The 18341-nt window shown below is 44.9% G+C and overlaps 1 protein-coding gene across 6 annotated transcripts in view; it reads left to right on the top strand.

The window, feature by feature from the left end:
• TMEM219 (transmembrane protein 219) overlaps positions 1 to 17324 on the top strand; it is a 44806-nt gene extending 27482 nt beyond the window's left edge. The window contains exons 1-6 of one of the 6 annotated variants that reach the window (XM_081089553.1): positions 2998 to 3065; positions 4049 to 4247; positions 4336 to 4525; positions 13685 to 13914; positions 15731 to 15900; positions 17226 to 17324. In XM_081089553.1, coding sequence (XP_080945679.1) covers positions 4083 to 4247; positions 4336 to 4525; positions 13685 to 13914; positions 15731 to 15868 — 723 coding nt within the window. In that variant the 5' untranslated portion in view covers positions 2998 to 3065; positions 4049 to 4082 and the 3' untranslated portion in view covers positions 15869 to 15900; positions 17226 to 17324. Of the gene's footprint in view, positions 1 to 2997; positions 3673 to 3860; positions 4248 to 4335; positions 4526 to 13684; positions 13915 to 15730; positions 15901 to 17225 lie in introns of those variants that run through there. The other 5 variants (XM_081089552.1, XM_081089555.1, XM_081089554.1 and 2 more) reach the window with 5 other exon arrangements.
• The last annotated feature ends 1017 nt before the right edge of the window (positions 17325 to 18341 follow it).

Genomic DNA, 18341 nt, shown 5'->3' with positions numbered 1-18341 from the left:
GCATGTACCCTGCTTGCAGGCACATCCCCAGTGGGGGGCGTGCAGGAGGCAGCTGATCGATCTCTCGCATCGATGTTTCTAGCTCTCTGTCCCTCTCCCTTCTTCTCTGTAAAAAATCAATAAAATATATTTTTTAAAAAAGTTTATTTTGTCTGATATTAGTATAACCACCCCTCTTCTCTTTTGGTTATGATTTGCATAGAATATCTTTTTTCTATCCTTTTACTTTCAACCTCTCGTGCCTTTGGATCTAAAATGATTCTCTTGTGAACAACATATAGATGTTTTCTTTTTAAAATCCATTTCACCAAACTCTGCCTTTTAATTGGAGAGTTTAATCCATTTACATTTGAAGTAATTACTGATAAAGAAGGACTTACTTCTGCTATTTGTTCTTTTTTTCTGTCTGTCATATCCTCATTCCTCCATTATTGTTTTAATGTTTGATTTTTTTAGTAATGTACCATTTAAAAAATATTTTGTTAATCCTCACCTGAGGATATTGTTTCATTAATTTTTAGAGAGAGTGGAGGGGGAGAAACATAGATGTGAGAGAGACACATCTATTGGTTGCCTCCCACACAAGAGATTGAGCCTGCAACCGAGGTATGTGCCCTGGATCAGAATCAAACCTGGACCCTTCAGTCCACGGGCCAACGCTCTAATCCACTGAGTCAAACTGGCTAGGGCAGTAATGTACCATTTTGATTCCCTTTTCATTTTTCTGTATATTTTATAATTATTTTCTGATTGATTTCCTTCAGAATTATAATTATCATCTCAAAATAATAACAACCTATTTTTAATTAACACCAACTTGGCTTCAATACTACACAAAAACTCTGTTCCTATACAGCACTGTCTCTCCCCTTATATTGTTACTAGAGGCCCAGTGCATGAAATTCGTGCACAGGTAGGATCCCTAGGCCTGGCCAGTGATCAGAGCAAAGGGGCCTTCTGGCTACAGGCCAGGGCCTTCCTTCGTTCGGCACCACCCCCTAGTGGTCAGTGCACATCATAGGGAGCAATCAAACTTCCGGTCTCCCAGTGGAACTCCTGAGGGGACACTTTGCATACTAGCCTCTTATATATATAGATTGTCACAAATTATATCTTTATACATTGTGTGTTGATTAAGATAGATCTACAATTATTGTTTTATGCATTTGTCTTTTAAATCCTATAGGAAAAAGAAGAGTTACAAAACCTAAAATACAATACTTTTATATTTTACCTATGTAGTTACCTTTATAAGTAGTCTTCATTTCTTCATAAATTTTAAGTAAAAGTGCCCCTTTACTTAAGCCTGAAGGACTCCCTTTAGCATTTCTTATAGGGCAAGTCTACTAGTAATAAACTCTCTCAGCTTTTGTTTATGTGGGAGTCTCAATTTCTCCTTTATTATTGGACAATTTTGTGAGATATAGAATTCTTGGTTGACAGATTTTTCTTTCTGCACTTAAGTATGTTATCCCCACTGACTTCTGACCACCATGACTTCTGATGCAATATTAGCATTTTTCTTATTGAAAAATCCCTTGTACAGGTTACTTCTCTTATGCTGCTTTCCAGGTTTTCTGTTTAGTTTTGGGTTTTGACAGTTTATTTATAATGTGTTAGTGTGGGTCTCTCTGAATTTATCCTACTTGGAGTTTATACTATTTGAAGTTTGTTGAGCTTGTAATGTACCTTTACTCTTTTTTTATTTTTTATTGATTCAGAGAGGAAGGGAGAGGAAGAGAGAGAAGAACATCAATGATGAGAGAGAATCATCAATTGGCTGTTGTGTCCTTGGATGCACAGAAGTTTTAAATTTTGATGTAGTGCAATTTATCCAGTTTATCCTTTTGTTGCCTGTGTTGTTGGTGTCATATCCAAGAAATCATTGCCAAATCCAATGCCATAAAGGTTTCCCCCTACGTTTGCTTCTAAAAGTTTGATAGTTTCAGCTCTTACATCTAGTTCTTCCATGAATTTTGAATTACCTTTTGTATATGTTGTAAAGGTAGGGGTTTAACTTCGTCCTTTTGTACATGGATGTCCAGTTTTCCCAACACCATTTGTTGAATAAGACTGTCCCCCCAGAATGGCCTCGGCACCCTTGCCAAGTGTCATCTGGCCACAGATGAGAGGATTCTGTACGATAAACGTGTGGAGGTGGTGGTGCAGATATGGCCTGGTCTCTGCCGTAAGGAAGCCTGAGTTGAATACTCAGGTTCTGTTGCAACAGTGTTTGTCCGGTGCCGGTTTTGTGCTCAGCGAACCCTGGGCTCATGTTCCCATACTGTGTCTCAGCTTCCCACCCAACCACGGAGGAATGCACTAGCAGAAAGACCCTCTTTAACAGGATAAACTCAGCCCCCACCAGAGCCTGGTCATGGTTTATGCAGCGGCGAACAGAACCAGGGTTTGCATACAGGGTCCTGCTCCCGGCGTCCCGTTATTTCACGTCGGACGGACGGACCTCGGCAGGCAGAACTCTGAAACGTGGGCAGAACGGAAATGCGATGGTGTCTATCGCAGCCTGTAGGACCCTCTGCGTTAAGGAGTCCCTAAAAGCCAGGGCCGACCTGACATGGAGACGGTCAACATGATCAGGCTGCAGGGAAGGGACCTGGCCCGCCTGCAAGTCCAGAGTCCCGGCTGGCCGCACCCCGGGCGGACCGCGCCCTCACCCCGAGCCTGGGCGCGGCTGGGCTGTGCTACTGTGCGGGGAGGGGGGGGCGGCGGAACCACCGGAAAACGCGGGCGGCCAGACCCGCCGGTGCGGCGCCTTCTCGGCCCCTGCGGGGGAGCGTTTGCAATTCTCGCAATGTGTCCGGGACTAGCGCCCTGGCTCTCTCCCGCCGCTCACCGGCCGCGGGGTCACTTCCTCCCCTCCGCCCCTCCGCCGGCGTTCCTCTTGGTACAGCCCTGGCCGGATTGGAGGCCAGGCGGCTGCCGCGTGGGCTCTGCGCATGCGAATCCCCGCCGCGGGGGCTGGTGGGGGCGGGGCGCGGAGCCCGCCCTTTCCCGGCTCCACGCGTGACGTCGCGGGGGGCGCGGGCCTCCGCCGGCTCCGAGCGGTGAGAGCGGGCGGCGGGCGCCCCGGCGCTGCTGGACCCGGCAGGGATGCGCGTGTAGAGTTCCTGCAGGGGCGCTGGGGAAGGGGAGGCCCGGGGCAGCAGCGGCCCCGACCCGCAGCTCTGCCCCCTCCCCTCCTGCTTCCCCCCCTTTGCAAACCTGCCGGGAGGGGAGGCCGGGCCGGGGCTGAGCGTGGTGACACCTGCACTTTCCCGGCGCGCTGCTCCCCTCCGCCCCTTTCCAGATGTTCCTTGGCATCAGGCTGTCGCTTCCCGCCTGGGAACGAGCACTCCGCTTGGAAGCGGGGCCGGGCTTCAGACCGTGGCCCCGCCACTCCCGTGTTCGAGTCCGCACGCCTCCGTTTCCGCCTTGCCTCACCTTTCCTGAAGATAAATATGGCACAGAAAAAAATAGAAAAGAAGTGGACATTTGTTGAGCTCCTGCGTGGCCACGTATTATGCAAACCGCTTCTATCTGCCACGTTCAGCCCTGGTTCCATGGGCTAGCACTCCCATTGCACATGTGCTAACCTCCCAGAGTTGGACTGAGTTTTCTCACGTGGCCATGGAAGGGCAGGGGAGGATTCAAGCGGAGCGGTTTGACCTCAAAGTGGGTTTCTTTTCGTCAGACGCTTCCTTTGGGCTATTGGCTGTTCCGCAGCCAAACCCTAGGCCCAGAACAGCTGTTTCCTGAGTTTCTACTTTTAAGAATGCTCCTTTTCGGGTTCCCTTTTCCAGCACAGTTTGCTCCCCACTTCCGCCTTGATTGCTTCAGAAATTAAATGCAGCAAACATTCGCTGAGTGGTGCAGGGCGGTGAACGCCTGGAGTCCAGAGCCTTGGATTCTTGTCCTGGCTCTGCCACTGTCCGTGGTGGTGGGCGCGGCCCTGGTCTCCTGGGTGCTTTAGCTTCCCTTTGAGGAAAATGGGTAAGTGCCTTCTGCCTGGCAGGCTCTTGCCCAGTTCTCCCTTCCTGTCCTCCAGCAGGTTTTCCGTGGAGGCCCGGACCCCTCTGCTCCCCATGGGCAGCTGTCAGGCAGGGCACAACCTGCATCTCTGTCTGGCCCACCACCCACCTCTGGTCTGTGCCACTTTGATCCTGCTGCTTCTTGGCCTCTCTGGCCTGGGCCTTGGCGGCTTCCTTCTCACTCACAGGACTGGCCTGCGCAGCCCTGACATCCCTCAGGTGAGTACCCCTCCTGCTCATCTGCCCCGCGGAGGCCTGCTCTTGCTGCTGCGCTCTCACCTCTCTCCCACCTTCCTTTTGCACACAGGACTGGGTCTCCTTCTTGAGATCTTTCGGCCAGCTGACCCTGTGCCCTACGACCGCGACAGCCACAGGGACGTCGCATGGGTCCCACGTGGTGGGCTTGCTGACCACCTTGAACTTCGGAGATGGTCCAGGCAGGAACAAGACCCAGACATTTCAAGCCACGGTGCGGGGTAGTCAGATGGGATTGAAAGGTGAGATGGAGGACTGTGGGGGTTGGACATCAGAACACTCAGGGGTGGGGCCTGCCTCTCAACTCACCAACCTGGTGACCTTAGGCCAGCCGTGGGCAAACTACGGCCAGGCCGGATCCGGCCCGTTTGAAATGAATAAAACTAAAAAAAAAAAAAAGACCGTACCCTTTTATGTAATGATGTTTACTTTGAATTTATATTAGTTCACACAAACACTCCATCCATGCTTTTGTTCCGGCCCTCCGGTCCAGTTTAAGAACCCATTGTGGCCCTCGAGTCAAAAAGTTTGCCCACCCCTGCCTTAGGCACATCCCTTAGTCACTCCTACTGTAATGAGGACTAGATACTTACAGTGAAAACGATGCCCACTGGGTAGGTTCTCTATGTTTTCTCTCTCCCCTTCTAGCTCTGGGGTTCTTTGATTCTATTCTTGGAGGTGTGATGACATGGGCTAGATTTGACCTAATGTTCTTTGCCATCCCTCTTCATTCCTCCAGCCGACTCGTCATAGAGGCAGCTTTTTCTCAGGGATGTCTAAGAAGCATGTTCTGTTCAGTTAAACCAGCGGTTCTCAACCTTCTGGCCCTTTAAATACAGTTCCTCATGTTGTGACCCAACCATAAAATTATTTTCGTTGCTACTTCATAACTGTAATGTTGCTACTGTTATGAATCGTAATGTAAATATCTGATATGCAGGATGATCTTAGGCGACCCCTGTGAAAAGGTCGTTCCACCGCCAAAGGGGTCGCAACCCACAGGTTGAGAACCACTGTGTTAAACTAATGTCTTCAGTGCTGCTATGTGTGTGACACAGCTCTATGTGCTATGGAGGATACAGTAAACAATTAGATATCATCCAAAGCGCTTAAAGTCTTCTGGGAAAATAATGAGTGAGAGTGAGTTGGTGGGTTCCATTAATTCCTGTGTGAGATTTGGCCTCAGGCTCCTTATCTAAAAAATTGGGAGATGGCCTGACTGGTGTGGCTCAGTGGTTGAGTGTCGACCTATGAGCCAGGAGGTCACAGTTCATCACACCGCACAGTTCGATTCCTGGTCTGGGTCAGGGCACATGCCCAGGTTGCCGGCTCGATCCCCAGTAGTAGGGGGTGTGCAGGAGGCAGCTGATCAATGATTCTCTCTCATCATTGACTTTTCTGTTTCTCCTTTTCCATTCCTCTCTGAAATCAATAAAAATATTGGTCGATGTGTTTCACATCTATACAGTATTTCTCTCTGTCTTTCCCTCTCTCTTCCACTCTCTCTAAAAATCAGTGGGGGAAAAAATATTAAATTCTCACTCGGGTGAGAATTTAAATAAATAAATAAATAATTGGGAGTGACTTCTGAGGTCCTTTTCAACACTATTATTCTAAGATTCTCCTATGAGTCACATATGTGTATGTATATGTGGAGTAGGTCTTTGTTTGTCTAGGTATACATCTGTGATCAAAGAGCAAGAATAAAGGAATGTATCTGACATGTAATAGTATTATTGAGAAATGATTCACATGCCATAAATTTCATTTAAAATGTACAACTAAATGATTTTTCACATATTCACAAAAGTGTGCAGCCATCGTCACAATTTTAGAACATTTTCATTACCAGATAAATTTTGTACCCGTTAGTGGTCATTCTCCTTTTTCTCCTAACCTCCCAACTCTAGGCAACCACTAATCTACTTACTGTCTCTGTAGATTTGCTTATTCTGGACATTTCATATAATAATGGTCTTTTGTGATTGGCTTCTTTCACTTAGCATTATGTTGTAGTACATAAATTTTGTACTTATTTTGCTTAATAGTATTCACTGCATGACTATTACACATTTTATTTGTGCATTTATCATTTAATTGACATTTGGATTGTTTCCACTTTTTGGCTGTTATGAATAATGCTGCTGTGAACAGCTGTGTGCAAGTTTCTGTGTGATCATGTATTTTGATTTCTCTTGGGTATATAACCAGGAGTGGAATTGCTGGGTCATATGGTAACTCTGTTTAATCTTTTGAGGAACTGCCAGAGTATTTTCAAAGTGACTCTACCATTTTATACTCCCATCAGCAGTGTAGGAGGGTTCCATTTCTCCACATCTACTCCAACACTTACTATTATCTGTCTTTTTTTATTATAGCCCTCCTAATCAATGTGAAGTAGTGTCTCACTGTAATTCTGATTTGCATTTTCCTGGTGGCTAATGATATTGAGCATTTTTTCATGTGTTTATTGGCCATTGGCATATTTTTGGAGAAAGATACATTCAGAGTCTTTGCTCATTTTTAAAATTGGGTAATTTGTCTTTTAATTTACTTGTAAACATTCTTTATATTTTCTAGCTACAAGTCTCTTATTTGATGTGTGATTTGCAAATATTTTCTCCCATTCTCTAGGTTCTTTTCACTTTGTTGATGGTATTCTTTGAAGCACAAACGTTTTTGACTTAGATCAATTCCGGCTTATCTTTTTTTTTCTATTGTTGCTTGTGGTAGCAGCATATCTAAGAAGACTGCCTAACCCAAGTTCCCTAAGATTTACTTCTATTTTTTTCTTCTAAGAAGTTTATAGTTTTAGCTTTTATATTTATATCTATGATCCTTTTTAAAAATTATTATTTTTTCTTACATTTTTTATTGTTTTGTTTTGTTTTTTGGATCCTTTATTTTTTTTAATTCCCACCCGAGGATATGCTCATTGATATTAGGGAGAGGGGAAGAGAGAGAGAGAAACATCAATGTGAGAGAGAACATCAACCAGTTGCCCTCTGCACGTGCCCCAACAGGGGATCAAACCTGTAACCCAGGTATGTGCTCTGACTGGGAATCAAACCCACAACCTTTTGGTATAAAGGACGACACTCCAACAAATTGAGCTACACCAGCCAGTGTTCTATGATCTATTTTGAATTAATTTTTATGTGTGATGTGAGGATGGATCCAACTTCATTCTTTTGCAGGTGGTCTCATCATGTTTTGTTGAAAAGACTCTTATTTCCCCATTTAGTAGTCATGGTACCCTTGACCACATGCCCTGGCCAGGTGGCTCAGTTGGTTGGAGCATTCTTCTGTACATGAAAAGGTTGCAGGATTGATTCCAGATCAAAACACATACATAGATTATGGGTTCAATCCCTGGTCAGGGTGCATACAGGAGGCAGCCAATCGATGTTTCTCTCTCTCTCTCTCTCTCTCTCTCTCTCTCTCTCTCTCTCCCTTCCTCTCTCTAAAAATCAATAAAAACTTCTTCTTGGGTGAGGATTTAAAAAAAAAATCAGTTGACCATAGATGTATGAGTTTATTTCTGGACTCTCAGTTCTATTCCATGATCTATATGTCTATCCTTATGTTAGTACCACACTGTTTTGATCACTATAACTTTGTAGTAAGTTTTGAAATCAGAAAATATGAGTCCTCCAACGTTGTTCTTTTTAACGATTGTTTTGGCTATTCTGGATTCTTTGGATTTCCATATGAATTTTTGGATCAGGTTGTCAATTTTTGCTTCTGCAAAGAAGACTTTTTTACAAAATAATGACTAGAAACAAAGTAATAACATTAAAGATTACTTTGGACAAAATTTAAAATGAACACCTACTGGAAATCAATAAAAACGTTTAATGAATGAATAAATAAATAAACAAGTAAAATGAACACTTACGATGTACCAAGCATGGGAAATACAGAGATTTGTAAGACATGGACCCTTGTTTCAAGTTGTTCACCATCTAGCAAGGAAACAGATGTGAACATCTATGTATATAAAAGCCTAATATGTTAAGTGTCTAACTGTTCAACCCTTTGACCGGTCACTGTGACGTGCACTGACTATCGGGGCAGACACTCCAACCAGTAGGTTAGCTTGCTGCTGGAGTCCGGCCTATCAGGACTGGGCTAGATGGGCTGGACATGCCCTGGAGCCCTCCTACAGTCCCTCCCCAACCTGCAAAATATTTCTTCTAATTAATTTCCTTTCAATGTGCATGAATCCATGCACTGGGCCTCTAGTAAATAAATAACGTTCAATGTGTGAAGTAGAACACAGGGTACAGTGGGAGTACTCAGAAATCTATCAAGCATGGATGGTGAAGGCAGGCTTTTCCAAGGATACAGCACCTGAGCTGAGGTTTGAGGCCGGGCTATGCGGACGTCCTTCCAGCCAGAGGGAAGAGCGTATGCAAAGACATACAGATGGGGACCATGATGGCATGTTCAGAAGCTTCCAAGGGTTTAGTTTGGCTGGTACAGGGGAAGGATTATTGAGTGTGTGGCAGGTAATGAGCCTGAAGAAGCATTCAGAATCCCATGGAGGGGCTCATGTGTCAAGCCAAGGCAGTTGGACTTTATTTAGTACATTGTGCAAACTCAAAGATTTTAATCAGGGAAATAAGATTTTGTTTTTGTGTTGTTCTTTTAAAAAGATAACACTTGTTGACTGACTGCCAGGAAGAAATGTGTCCAGATTCAGGAAGACCAGTTGGGAGGTAGTTGCAATAAAAAGATGATGAGAAAAACTGAGCTAAGACAGTGCTGTGAAAGAAGGGGACTGATTTGAGAGAGATGTCAGAAGTGTGAGATTGACAGGACTGGGTGACTGATTTGATCTGGGAAACACAGAAGAAAGGGGAGTTCCCTTATAGGATTTTACATGTACATTTCTCAATTGTAATTACAGTGTACATACTGGTTTGTATTTCTCTTTTTTCACTTATGACAGTGTGTTTTTTGTATTAGTTCAAAAAACGAAAGCATTATTATTTTATTTTATTTTTTTAAAATTAAATCTTTATTATTCAGATTATTACAGTTGTTCCTCTTTTTCCCCCCCATAGCTCCCCTCCACCCGGTTCCCAGCCCACCCTCCTCCCTCCCCACCCACTGTCCTCATCCATAGGTGCACGATTATCGTCCAGTCTCTTCCCACATCCCCCACACCCCTTTTCCCCCCAAGAATAGTCAGTCCACTCCCTTTCTATGCCCCTGATTCTATTATAATCACCAGTTCATTCTGTTCATCAGATTATTTATTCACTTGATTCTTAGATTCACTTGTTGATAGATGTGTATTTGTTGTTCATAATTTGTATCTTTACCTTTTTCTTCTTCTTCCTCTTCTTAAAGGATACCTTTCAGCATTTCATATAGTACTGGTTTGGTGGTGATGAACTCCTTTAGCTTTTCCTTATCTGTGAAGCTCTTTATCTGACCTTCAATTCTGAATGATAGCTTTGCTGGATAAAGTAATCTAGGTTGTAGGTTCTTGGTATTCATCACTTTGAATATTTCTTGCCACTCCCTTCTGGCCTGCAAAGTTTCTGTTGAGAAATCAGCTGACAGTCGTATGGGTACTCCCTTGTAGGTAACTGACTGTCTTTCTCTTGCTGCTTTTAGTTCTCTCTTTGTCTTTTGCTCTTGGCATTTTAATGATGATGTGTCTTGGTGTGGTCCTCTTTGGATTCCTTTTGTTTGGGGTTCTCTGCGCTTCCTGGACTTGTAAGTCTATTTCTTTCACCAGGTAGGGGAAGTTTTCTGTCATTATTTCTTCAAATAGGTTTTCGATATCTTGCTCTCTCTCATCTTCTGGCACCCCTATAATTCGGATGTTGGTGCGCTTGAAGCTGTCCCAGAGACTCCTTACGCTATCTTCATATTTTTGGATTCTTTTTTCATTTTGCTTTTCCGGTTGGGTGTTTTTTGCTTCTTTGTATTTCAAATCTTTGACTTGATTCTTTCGATCGTCTAGTCTGCTATTGGAACTCTGCATAATATCCTTTATTTCAGTCAGTGTATGCTTAATTTCTAGTTGGTCCTTTATCATAACCTCGAGGGTCTCACTAGATTTCTTGAGGGTCTCACTACATTTATCGGTGGTTTCTAGAAAGTTCTTGAAAAACCTTAAAAGTGTGGTTTTGAACTCTATATCCAGTCGTTTGCTTTCCTCCATTTCTGTCATTTGTGTCCTATTTCTTTGTCTCTGCATTTTTTATGCTTCCCTGTGTTGCTAGAGTGGCTTTGTGTGCTAGGTGTCCTATAGGGCCCAGTGGCTCAGCCTCCCCAATTACCTGAGGTGGACACTCTTGGTGCACCCCTTTGTGAGCTTTGTGCACAGTCTTGTTGTAGTTAAGTCTTGATTGTTGTAGGTATCACTGAGAGGAATTGACCTCCAGGCCTATTGGCCGTGAGAGCTGTGTCTACAGTGGGAGAACTTCTGTGCTGAAGACACCCTTATGGGGCAAGACTTGCTTCAATGGGGCTTTGGTGCTCACTGAGTCTGCCCCCTGAGTGTGACCCTTATGGATCTGAGGAGTTGTAATCTGGATAGTCCCACTCTGACCCCTGGGTACACTGGCTCTTGGATCTAAGGAGGTGCTAATTTATCCTCTGCCTGAGGCTACCCAGCAGGAGCTACGAAGAGATCTGCAGATTCCCCTTCCTTGTTTGGGGTTTGGAGGTGTCCAAATGAGGCCCAGCTGTGAAGCAATGCAAGCTGCTATGGGGCCTTGGGCCTTCTTTTGGAAGTTCTGTGTCTGACTGGCCCAGCTGCAGTTTGTTAGGTAATTTTCAGATTGCAAAGGGCCAGGGCATTCATATGCAAAAGCCTCTGCCGCAGCTTGGGTGGGGCGGGGTCTCAGGGGATCAACAGGGCAGAGCAAGCAGCTATGGTTGATCCTCAGCCCTGCCCTAAGGGGCCCTGCATCTCAGTGTTCCGGTAATTGCTGCAAGCACCTCTGAGGGAAAGCCACCCTCGAGTCCCGAGTTCTGCCCACTTCCAGACAGTCCAGTTTCTCCCCGTATGAGTCTAGGTCCCCAGAGACTCACCCGGAACTGGAGTTCAGAGCAGTCAGGGGCTTGTGGCTCTCACCCGATTCAAAAAGACAGCCGCGTCCTCAGTCGCCAGCCCTTACTGCCTGCGCTTGAGCCTCCGTACCTCTGCACTCCACCTCCGCAGCCCCCCCCTGAGTCTCAGTGTGCTTTTCTCTTTCCTTCTAGTTGTAGAATTTCCACTCAGCCCGCCTTCCTGTAGTTCTGGATGATGTCCGTTTTGTCTTTTAGTTGTATTTTTGAATTTGTTGTGGGAGGCAGCAATTTCCGGTATTTACCTATGCCGCCATCTTGGTTTCTCCAGCATTATTATTTTAATGGTGTAGAGTGATTCATTTAGTGGTAAGGCCATCATTTGTTAATGCTTTCCCTATTGTTAGACATCTTTATTGTTTCCTATTTTTTGGCATTTTAAAAATGAAATCACAATAAATATTTGGTATGTATTTTTCTCTTGAATCTGTCCTTAGGAATAATTTCTACAAGTGGTATTACTGAGTCAAAGGATATGGATCCCCCGCCTTTTTTTTTTCACCCTGAGTACTCTCTTTAATAGAAGTTACAAAGCAGATGTAAAAGTCCTCCTAACTCCCCTGTCAAGTTAACAGTTTGTTAGGCATCTTCTTAGTCCCTCCCTGTACCCATTTAAAATTGAAACAGATATAGCCAAGTTGTCTCCTAAAAGATGTCACAAATTGAGAGTGGCCATTTTTCCAAATCTTCAATAACTTGTTATTATCACTCTTTTTCATTTTTACCAATTTAATGGGCAAAGAAATTACTTGTTTTAATTTATTTTCTCCTGATTACTAGTGAGGTTGCATATCTTCTTACAAGTTTATTTACCATTTTCATGTTTTCTCTGAACTTCCTATTCACTTTCTTTGCTTATCTTTCGTTGTCTTTATCTTCTTGATTTTTAGGTCTTTATGTATTCTGGCTAGTAAACCTTTTGCCAATTAAATCTATTATAGGTATTTTTAACCAGTCTGTTTCTTGTGTGTGCTTTTAAATAAACATTTTTATTGATTTCAGAGAGGAAGAGAGAGGGAGAGAGAGATAGAAACATCAGTGGGAGAGGGTCGTTGATCGGCTGCCTCCTGCACACCTCCTACAGGGGATGGAGCCCACAACCTCAGCATGTGCCCTTGACTGGAATTGAACCCGGGACCCTTCAGTCTGCAGTCTGATGCTCTATCCACTGAGCCAAACCAGCTAGGGCTCATGTGTGTGTGTGTGTGTGTATGTGTGTGTATGTGTGTGTTTTAATATGGAACGCTTCACGAATTTGCATGTCATCCTTACCCAGGGGCCATGCTAATCTTCTCTGTATCGTTCCAGTTTTAGTATATGTGCTGCCAAGCAAGCACTCTTGTGTGTGTTTTTTAAACTTATCTTTCATTATATAAAAGACTTCAATTTGTTATGAGGTTAAGTTTATTGCTCTTGTTCTTTACTCAAGCTTCTAGATTTTGTGACATTTTTTGCAAGGGTTTCCCAACTTTAAAATTAGAAAATATTTTTCCATATTTTTTTTTAATACTTACTTAGGTTTTTGGGGTTTTTTTAGTTTGCTTGTTTGTTTATATAGGTATTTAATATATCTGGACTTAATTTTATAGTGTGAGATAAGAGTCTAACCTTTTTTCACAAATGGAATTGTCCCAAGGCCATTAACTGAATAGGCTATTTTTCCACTAATTTGAAATGGGATGTGAACCTTTTTTGTTGTGTTGTTAGTCTTTACCTGAGGATATTTTTTCCAATGATTTTTAGAACGATTGGAATGGGGCGGCGGGGAGAAACATCTATGTGAGAGAGACACATGGATTGGTTGCCTCCTGCACGTACCCCAACCGGGGCCGGGGAATCGAACCTGCGTCCCAGGTATGTACCCTTGACTGGGAATCAATCCCATGACTCTTCTGTATGTGGGCTGACGCTCTAACCACTGAGAAACACAAGCCAGGGCCGGATGTGAACCTTTTAATGGATTTTTGTACCTAGTGGAAAATGGCTTTCTTAAAAAAGGATGAACTAGTTTATACAAACTGACATTGACAATGTGTATCTATCCCCGGTTCACTGCAACCTTGTAAATATTGATGTGTTTGTTTTGTTGGTTGTAAGCTAATTTAAATTAATTTTTGTTTATATTAGTACCTACTTATTTTCATTTTTAATTGATGTAAATGATGGTGTATAGAGTACTTCATTGAATAGAACCAGTGCTAAAACACCTGGAACTGTAGGAAGCCTTTGAAATGAATAGAAGTCTGAAAAGGGATGGTTCGCACCCGACCCTTCATTTTCTTCCATCTCCTCTCCCATGCTCCTCATAGGACCTTCTGCAGGAGAGCTGGTCCTCGTTACAGCCAGGGTGACCACAGAAAGGACCCCAGGGATCTGCCTGTATTTTAGTGCTGTCCCAGGACTCCTGCCCTCCAGCCAGCCACCCATATCCTGCTCAGAGGAAGGAGTAGGAAATGCCACCCTGAGCCCTAGGATGGCTGAGGACTGTGTCCGGGTCTGGAGCCAGGAAGGCCTTGCGCTCACCAAACTGCTCACCTCGGTAAGAGCTTCAGGTTGTCAGGGTTTCATAGACTTCCATGCTGCATGCTGTATCTTGAAGGCAATTTTTTTTAAGGCGCGGGGGGGTGGGGGGGTGGGCGCGGAGAGAGAGAGAGGGAGAGAGATACGTCAATGTGAGAGAGATACATAGATTGGTTGCCTCCTGTACGGGCCCCAATAGGATCAAACTTGAACCTGCGATCTTCTGGTGCAAGGGAGGATGCTCCAACCAACGGAGCCACACCGGCCAGGGCTTGAAGGCAATTTTACCCAGTAGATAAAACATAGGCTTTGTAATACTGACTGGGAGGCTGTGACCTTGAACAAGCACCTGAGTCTCTCTGAGCCTCAGCTTCCTCATCTGTAAAATGGAAAGCATGATACTGTCTCCTAATTCCAACAAATAAATGAGAATGAATCTAAAGTCCTTAGTACAATGTCTGGTACATAATAGAAATCTGATAAATGGCAGCTATTACTATTAATTACGTCTTTAAATAACAAAAAAACATGACCTCTCCCTCAAAGGAATTCAGAAGCTGGACTAAGAGGCAGAATAAACTAATTGTTAGCATAGAGATATGAGCAAAGTACTATTCAAACAGAGCAAGGAGCAATTGAATCTAACTTGAACATTTTCAGAGAATGTTTCACGGAGATGGTGGCATTTAAGAAAGTGAATTGTGCACAGTAGTTCTAACAGAGTGCTTTCAGATTCATTATCTCATTTTATTTTTATTTTTTTAAACATATTTTATTGATTTTTTACAGAGAGGAAGGAGAGGGATAGAGAGTTAGAAACATCGATGAGAGAGAAACATTGATCAGTTGCCTCCTGCACACCCCCACTAGGTATGTGCCCACAACCAAGGTACATGCCCTTGACCGGAATCGAACCTGGGACCCTTGAGTCCGCAGGCCGACACCCTCTATCCACTGGGCCAAACCGGTTAGGGCTAGATTCATTATCTCATTTTAAATAACCTTCTGAGGTAGCTGTTACGATCCCATTTTACAGATGAGGAAACAGGTTCAGAGAGAGGGAATGAATTGCCCAAGGCCACACAACTACTTAAGCGGCAGATGCAGGACTTCAACCTAGGCTTTCTGACTCTCAGGCCCAGGCTTGTTCTGCCCTGTCAGAGTGATTGATCCCTGAAGAATGAGGAATATTTGGGCAGATAATGCACTAGAGGGGGTTCAAGAAAAAGGAAATACATTCCAGGCATAAGGGACCAGCATGAGCACAGGCCTAGAGATTGAAAAGTGATGAGGGACTGAGGAATGACTTAGGGGAAGAGGCAGGAGAGATGCAGGAGCCTGACCATGAGGCACTGCAACGTTAGGCTAAAATGCTATGGCCTGACACTGCAGGCCGTGGGGCCAATGGTGCTGGATGGAAGAGACTGGCCGAGTGGAGGAGAGAGAACAGTTAGGAGGCTGCTGCATACTCTTCCCTCACATTTGCAAACACCCTGGTGAGGAGCATCACCTGGGAGCTTGGAATCAGAGATCTTGGTTTCCAGACTGGGCCCTGCTTGCACGTTTTTAAAATGTGGATAATAGTGAACTCTCATAGAGTCATTATTAGGAGGTTCAATGTTGGGCAAGAAGGCAGTTTGTAGACCATGAGACAATTAGCTTGTATAGAAATAACATGTCCCTTCTAGTTGCTCCCTGGATGTGGAGAGCCCTTTCCTCCGTGGAGGCTTCTCGCCATAGCCTCGGGCTGGGGGTAAGAGGTCTTCCTAAGGGAAGATTCTCTGTCTTCCCTCTGTCTCATTCATTTCTCCGTCCCTCCCTGTGCCCACCCCTAGGAGGAGCTGGCCCTGTGTGGCTCCAGGCTGCTGGTTTTGGGCTCCTTCCTGCTTCTCTTCTGTGGCCTTCTTTGCTTTTTTACTGCTGTGTGCTTCCACCCTCGTCGGGAGTCCTATTGGTCTAGAACCCGGCTCTGAGAGCACTGGTCTGGTTCCTGTCTTGTTCTCAGGTAAGGTTCTTTGCCCCAGTCCTGTGAGAACAGGGGATGGGGTGGGAGTGGGAATTGTAACTGACATAGAGCCATTCCTAAACAATATGATTTGGTTTTAGTTATTTTTGAACTTTATGTAGATAGAATCATACATATTCTTTTGTGACTAACTTCTTTCCATTAACATTTAGATATTAAGATCCACCCATAGATCTAGTTCACATCCAAGAAGCTTTTTGGTAACAGTGGTGAATTAAGAGGGTTCGGATTTGATGATGTGTCCTGGATATGAATAATGCTTGTCTTGCTTTTGCCCTGAAATTCTGATATCCAGTTTTATGACTCAAATTTTGTAAAAGTCATCTTGAACAGCTCAAAAGAATTGATTGATGATGCCTGTTACTAGGCACATACCATGTGCCCCAGCACTTTACATGCACTTTCTCTTCTCCATTAGCCATCACTGCCTTTAGAGAAAGTTGATTCTGCTAACAGAATCTTTGAGGAACACAAAAGCAGCAGGGAGTGGGAAACATATTGGCTAACTAGTTTGTGTATCAGCTCATTGAGGAAAAAAAATGTTTCTGTAAAATATTCTCACCATTAGATGGTTCTCATTCAATTTGAGAGTCATATATCCTGCATCCAGTTCTTAAATTGTTCTTAGCTTCAGCTGGCTGCTGTGCCTTAGGACATAACTGTGGGAATAGTAGAAACAGCTTAAGTCCAGGGAAGGACATTCAAGATCAACTTTGCTTATTTTTTTAAATATATTTCTTTATTGATTTCAGAGAGGAAGGGAGAGAGGGAGAGAGATAGAAACATCAATGATGAGAGAGAACCATTAATCAGCTGCCTCCTGCACGGCCCCTACTGGGGATCGAGCCTGCAACCTGGGCATGTGCTGTTAGCCAGAATCGAACCCGGGACCCTTGAGTCCGCAGGCCGATGCTCTATCCACTGAGGCAAACTGGCTAGGGCACAACTTTGCTTATTTTGTTTAGGGCTGTGCCTGACTGCTTCAGCCACCTACTTGAGACAGGAAATGAGGCACCGCGATGCCAGGCTAAGATGCTATGCTTGACACTTGCAGGCCATGGGCCACTGGTGCTGAGAGGAAGAGACTGGCTGAGTGGAGGAGAGAGACCAGGCCTCCCTAGATCTGAACAGACGGGAAAAGGGATACTTCCTGGGGTCCAGAGGCCATCCCAGCTGGGAGGAGGGCTTGTCCCTGTTTCTAGTTGTCACTTCCTCTGTTCTTCCCTCAATTTCTGCAGCAAAGCCAGAGCTTCCCCCAAGGGCTCTCTCACCTGCTCTGTTTTTTTTATTTTCTTTCTCTCCAGGTGTGAATCAACTTCTTGGGCCTTGGTTCTGAGTTGGAAGAGATGTTACAGAAAGTGGAGAGCAAAAATGTGGGGGGAAATAAAAGGATTTTTCCCCCCAATGCTGCCCAGTGTGTTTATTGGGAATTAGATGAGGTGGGAATTTTAAAAGTAGGTTGGTTTGGGAGGTTCAGGGTATTTTTCCTTGTTGATTCTTAGTTTAGGATACAGGTTGTCCTAGGGCAGTGATGGCGAACCTATGACACGCATGTCAGGTGACACACAAACTCACTTTTTTGGTTGATTTTTCTTTGTTAAATGGCATTTAAATATATAAAATAAATATCAAAAATATAAATCTTTGTTTTACTCTGGTTGCAAATATCAAAAAATTTCTATATGTGACACGGCACCAGAGTTAAGTTAGGGTTTTTCAAAATGCTGACACGCGGAGCTCAAAAGGTTCGCCATCACTGTCCTAGGGCCTGGGTTACTGCAGCTCTCCGCAGGGTTGTACCTTGGCTTTGGAAAACACCTGGTTTTGACCCAGCTCTGCCACCTTGTGCCTATGAAATAATTTCAGCCAGTTGCGAGAGTCAGGTGGGTTTAGTCATGTAAAAGGCCTCAGTTTGCTGAAAGGATGTGACAGATTACCCGGCAAAGATCCCTCGAACTTGGCAGCCCAAGGCCAGCCTGTCTGGTTACTAAGCTGAGCAGCCCATATTCCCGCCTTTTCCGCGCCACACACCAACCTCCCTGCACTCCTCCCAGGATCTACCCTGCGCGCAGGCGCGATCACGTCTTTTTCCTTCCGCCCGCGCCCCCTCAAAGCTTGCCCTAGCAACAAGCTCGGGCTCCCCGCTAAGGTGGGGCGAACGCATGCGCCGCAGTCCCCTCCACCGCCAGTTGTCGGAAAGCGCGCTGGACTCCGCCCTCCCCAAGCCTAGCCCTTCGCCCCGCCTCCCACCCGGGTCCGCGTGGCGGGGCGCGTGCGCACTCTGGCTCCCTAGCTGCCTATCTTCCAGGCCGCGGCGGTCAGGAGAGAGGGGCGGGGCCCCAGAGGAAGCGGCCCCGCCCTCTTTGGCCGGGCGTCCCTACGGCGCCTGCGCGCTCCCGCCCGGTCTCCATCTTGGAATT

The sequence above is a fragment of the Myotis nattereri genome, assembly GCF_964212035.1.
Source record: "Myotis nattereri genome assembly, chromosome: 4".
NCBI lineage: Eukaryota > Metazoa > Chordata > Mammalia > Chiroptera > Vespertilionidae > Myotis > Myotis nattereri.
The sequence above is the reverse complement of the archived record's forward strand: the minus strand, read 5'-3'. Positions and strand labels throughout refer to the sequence as shown.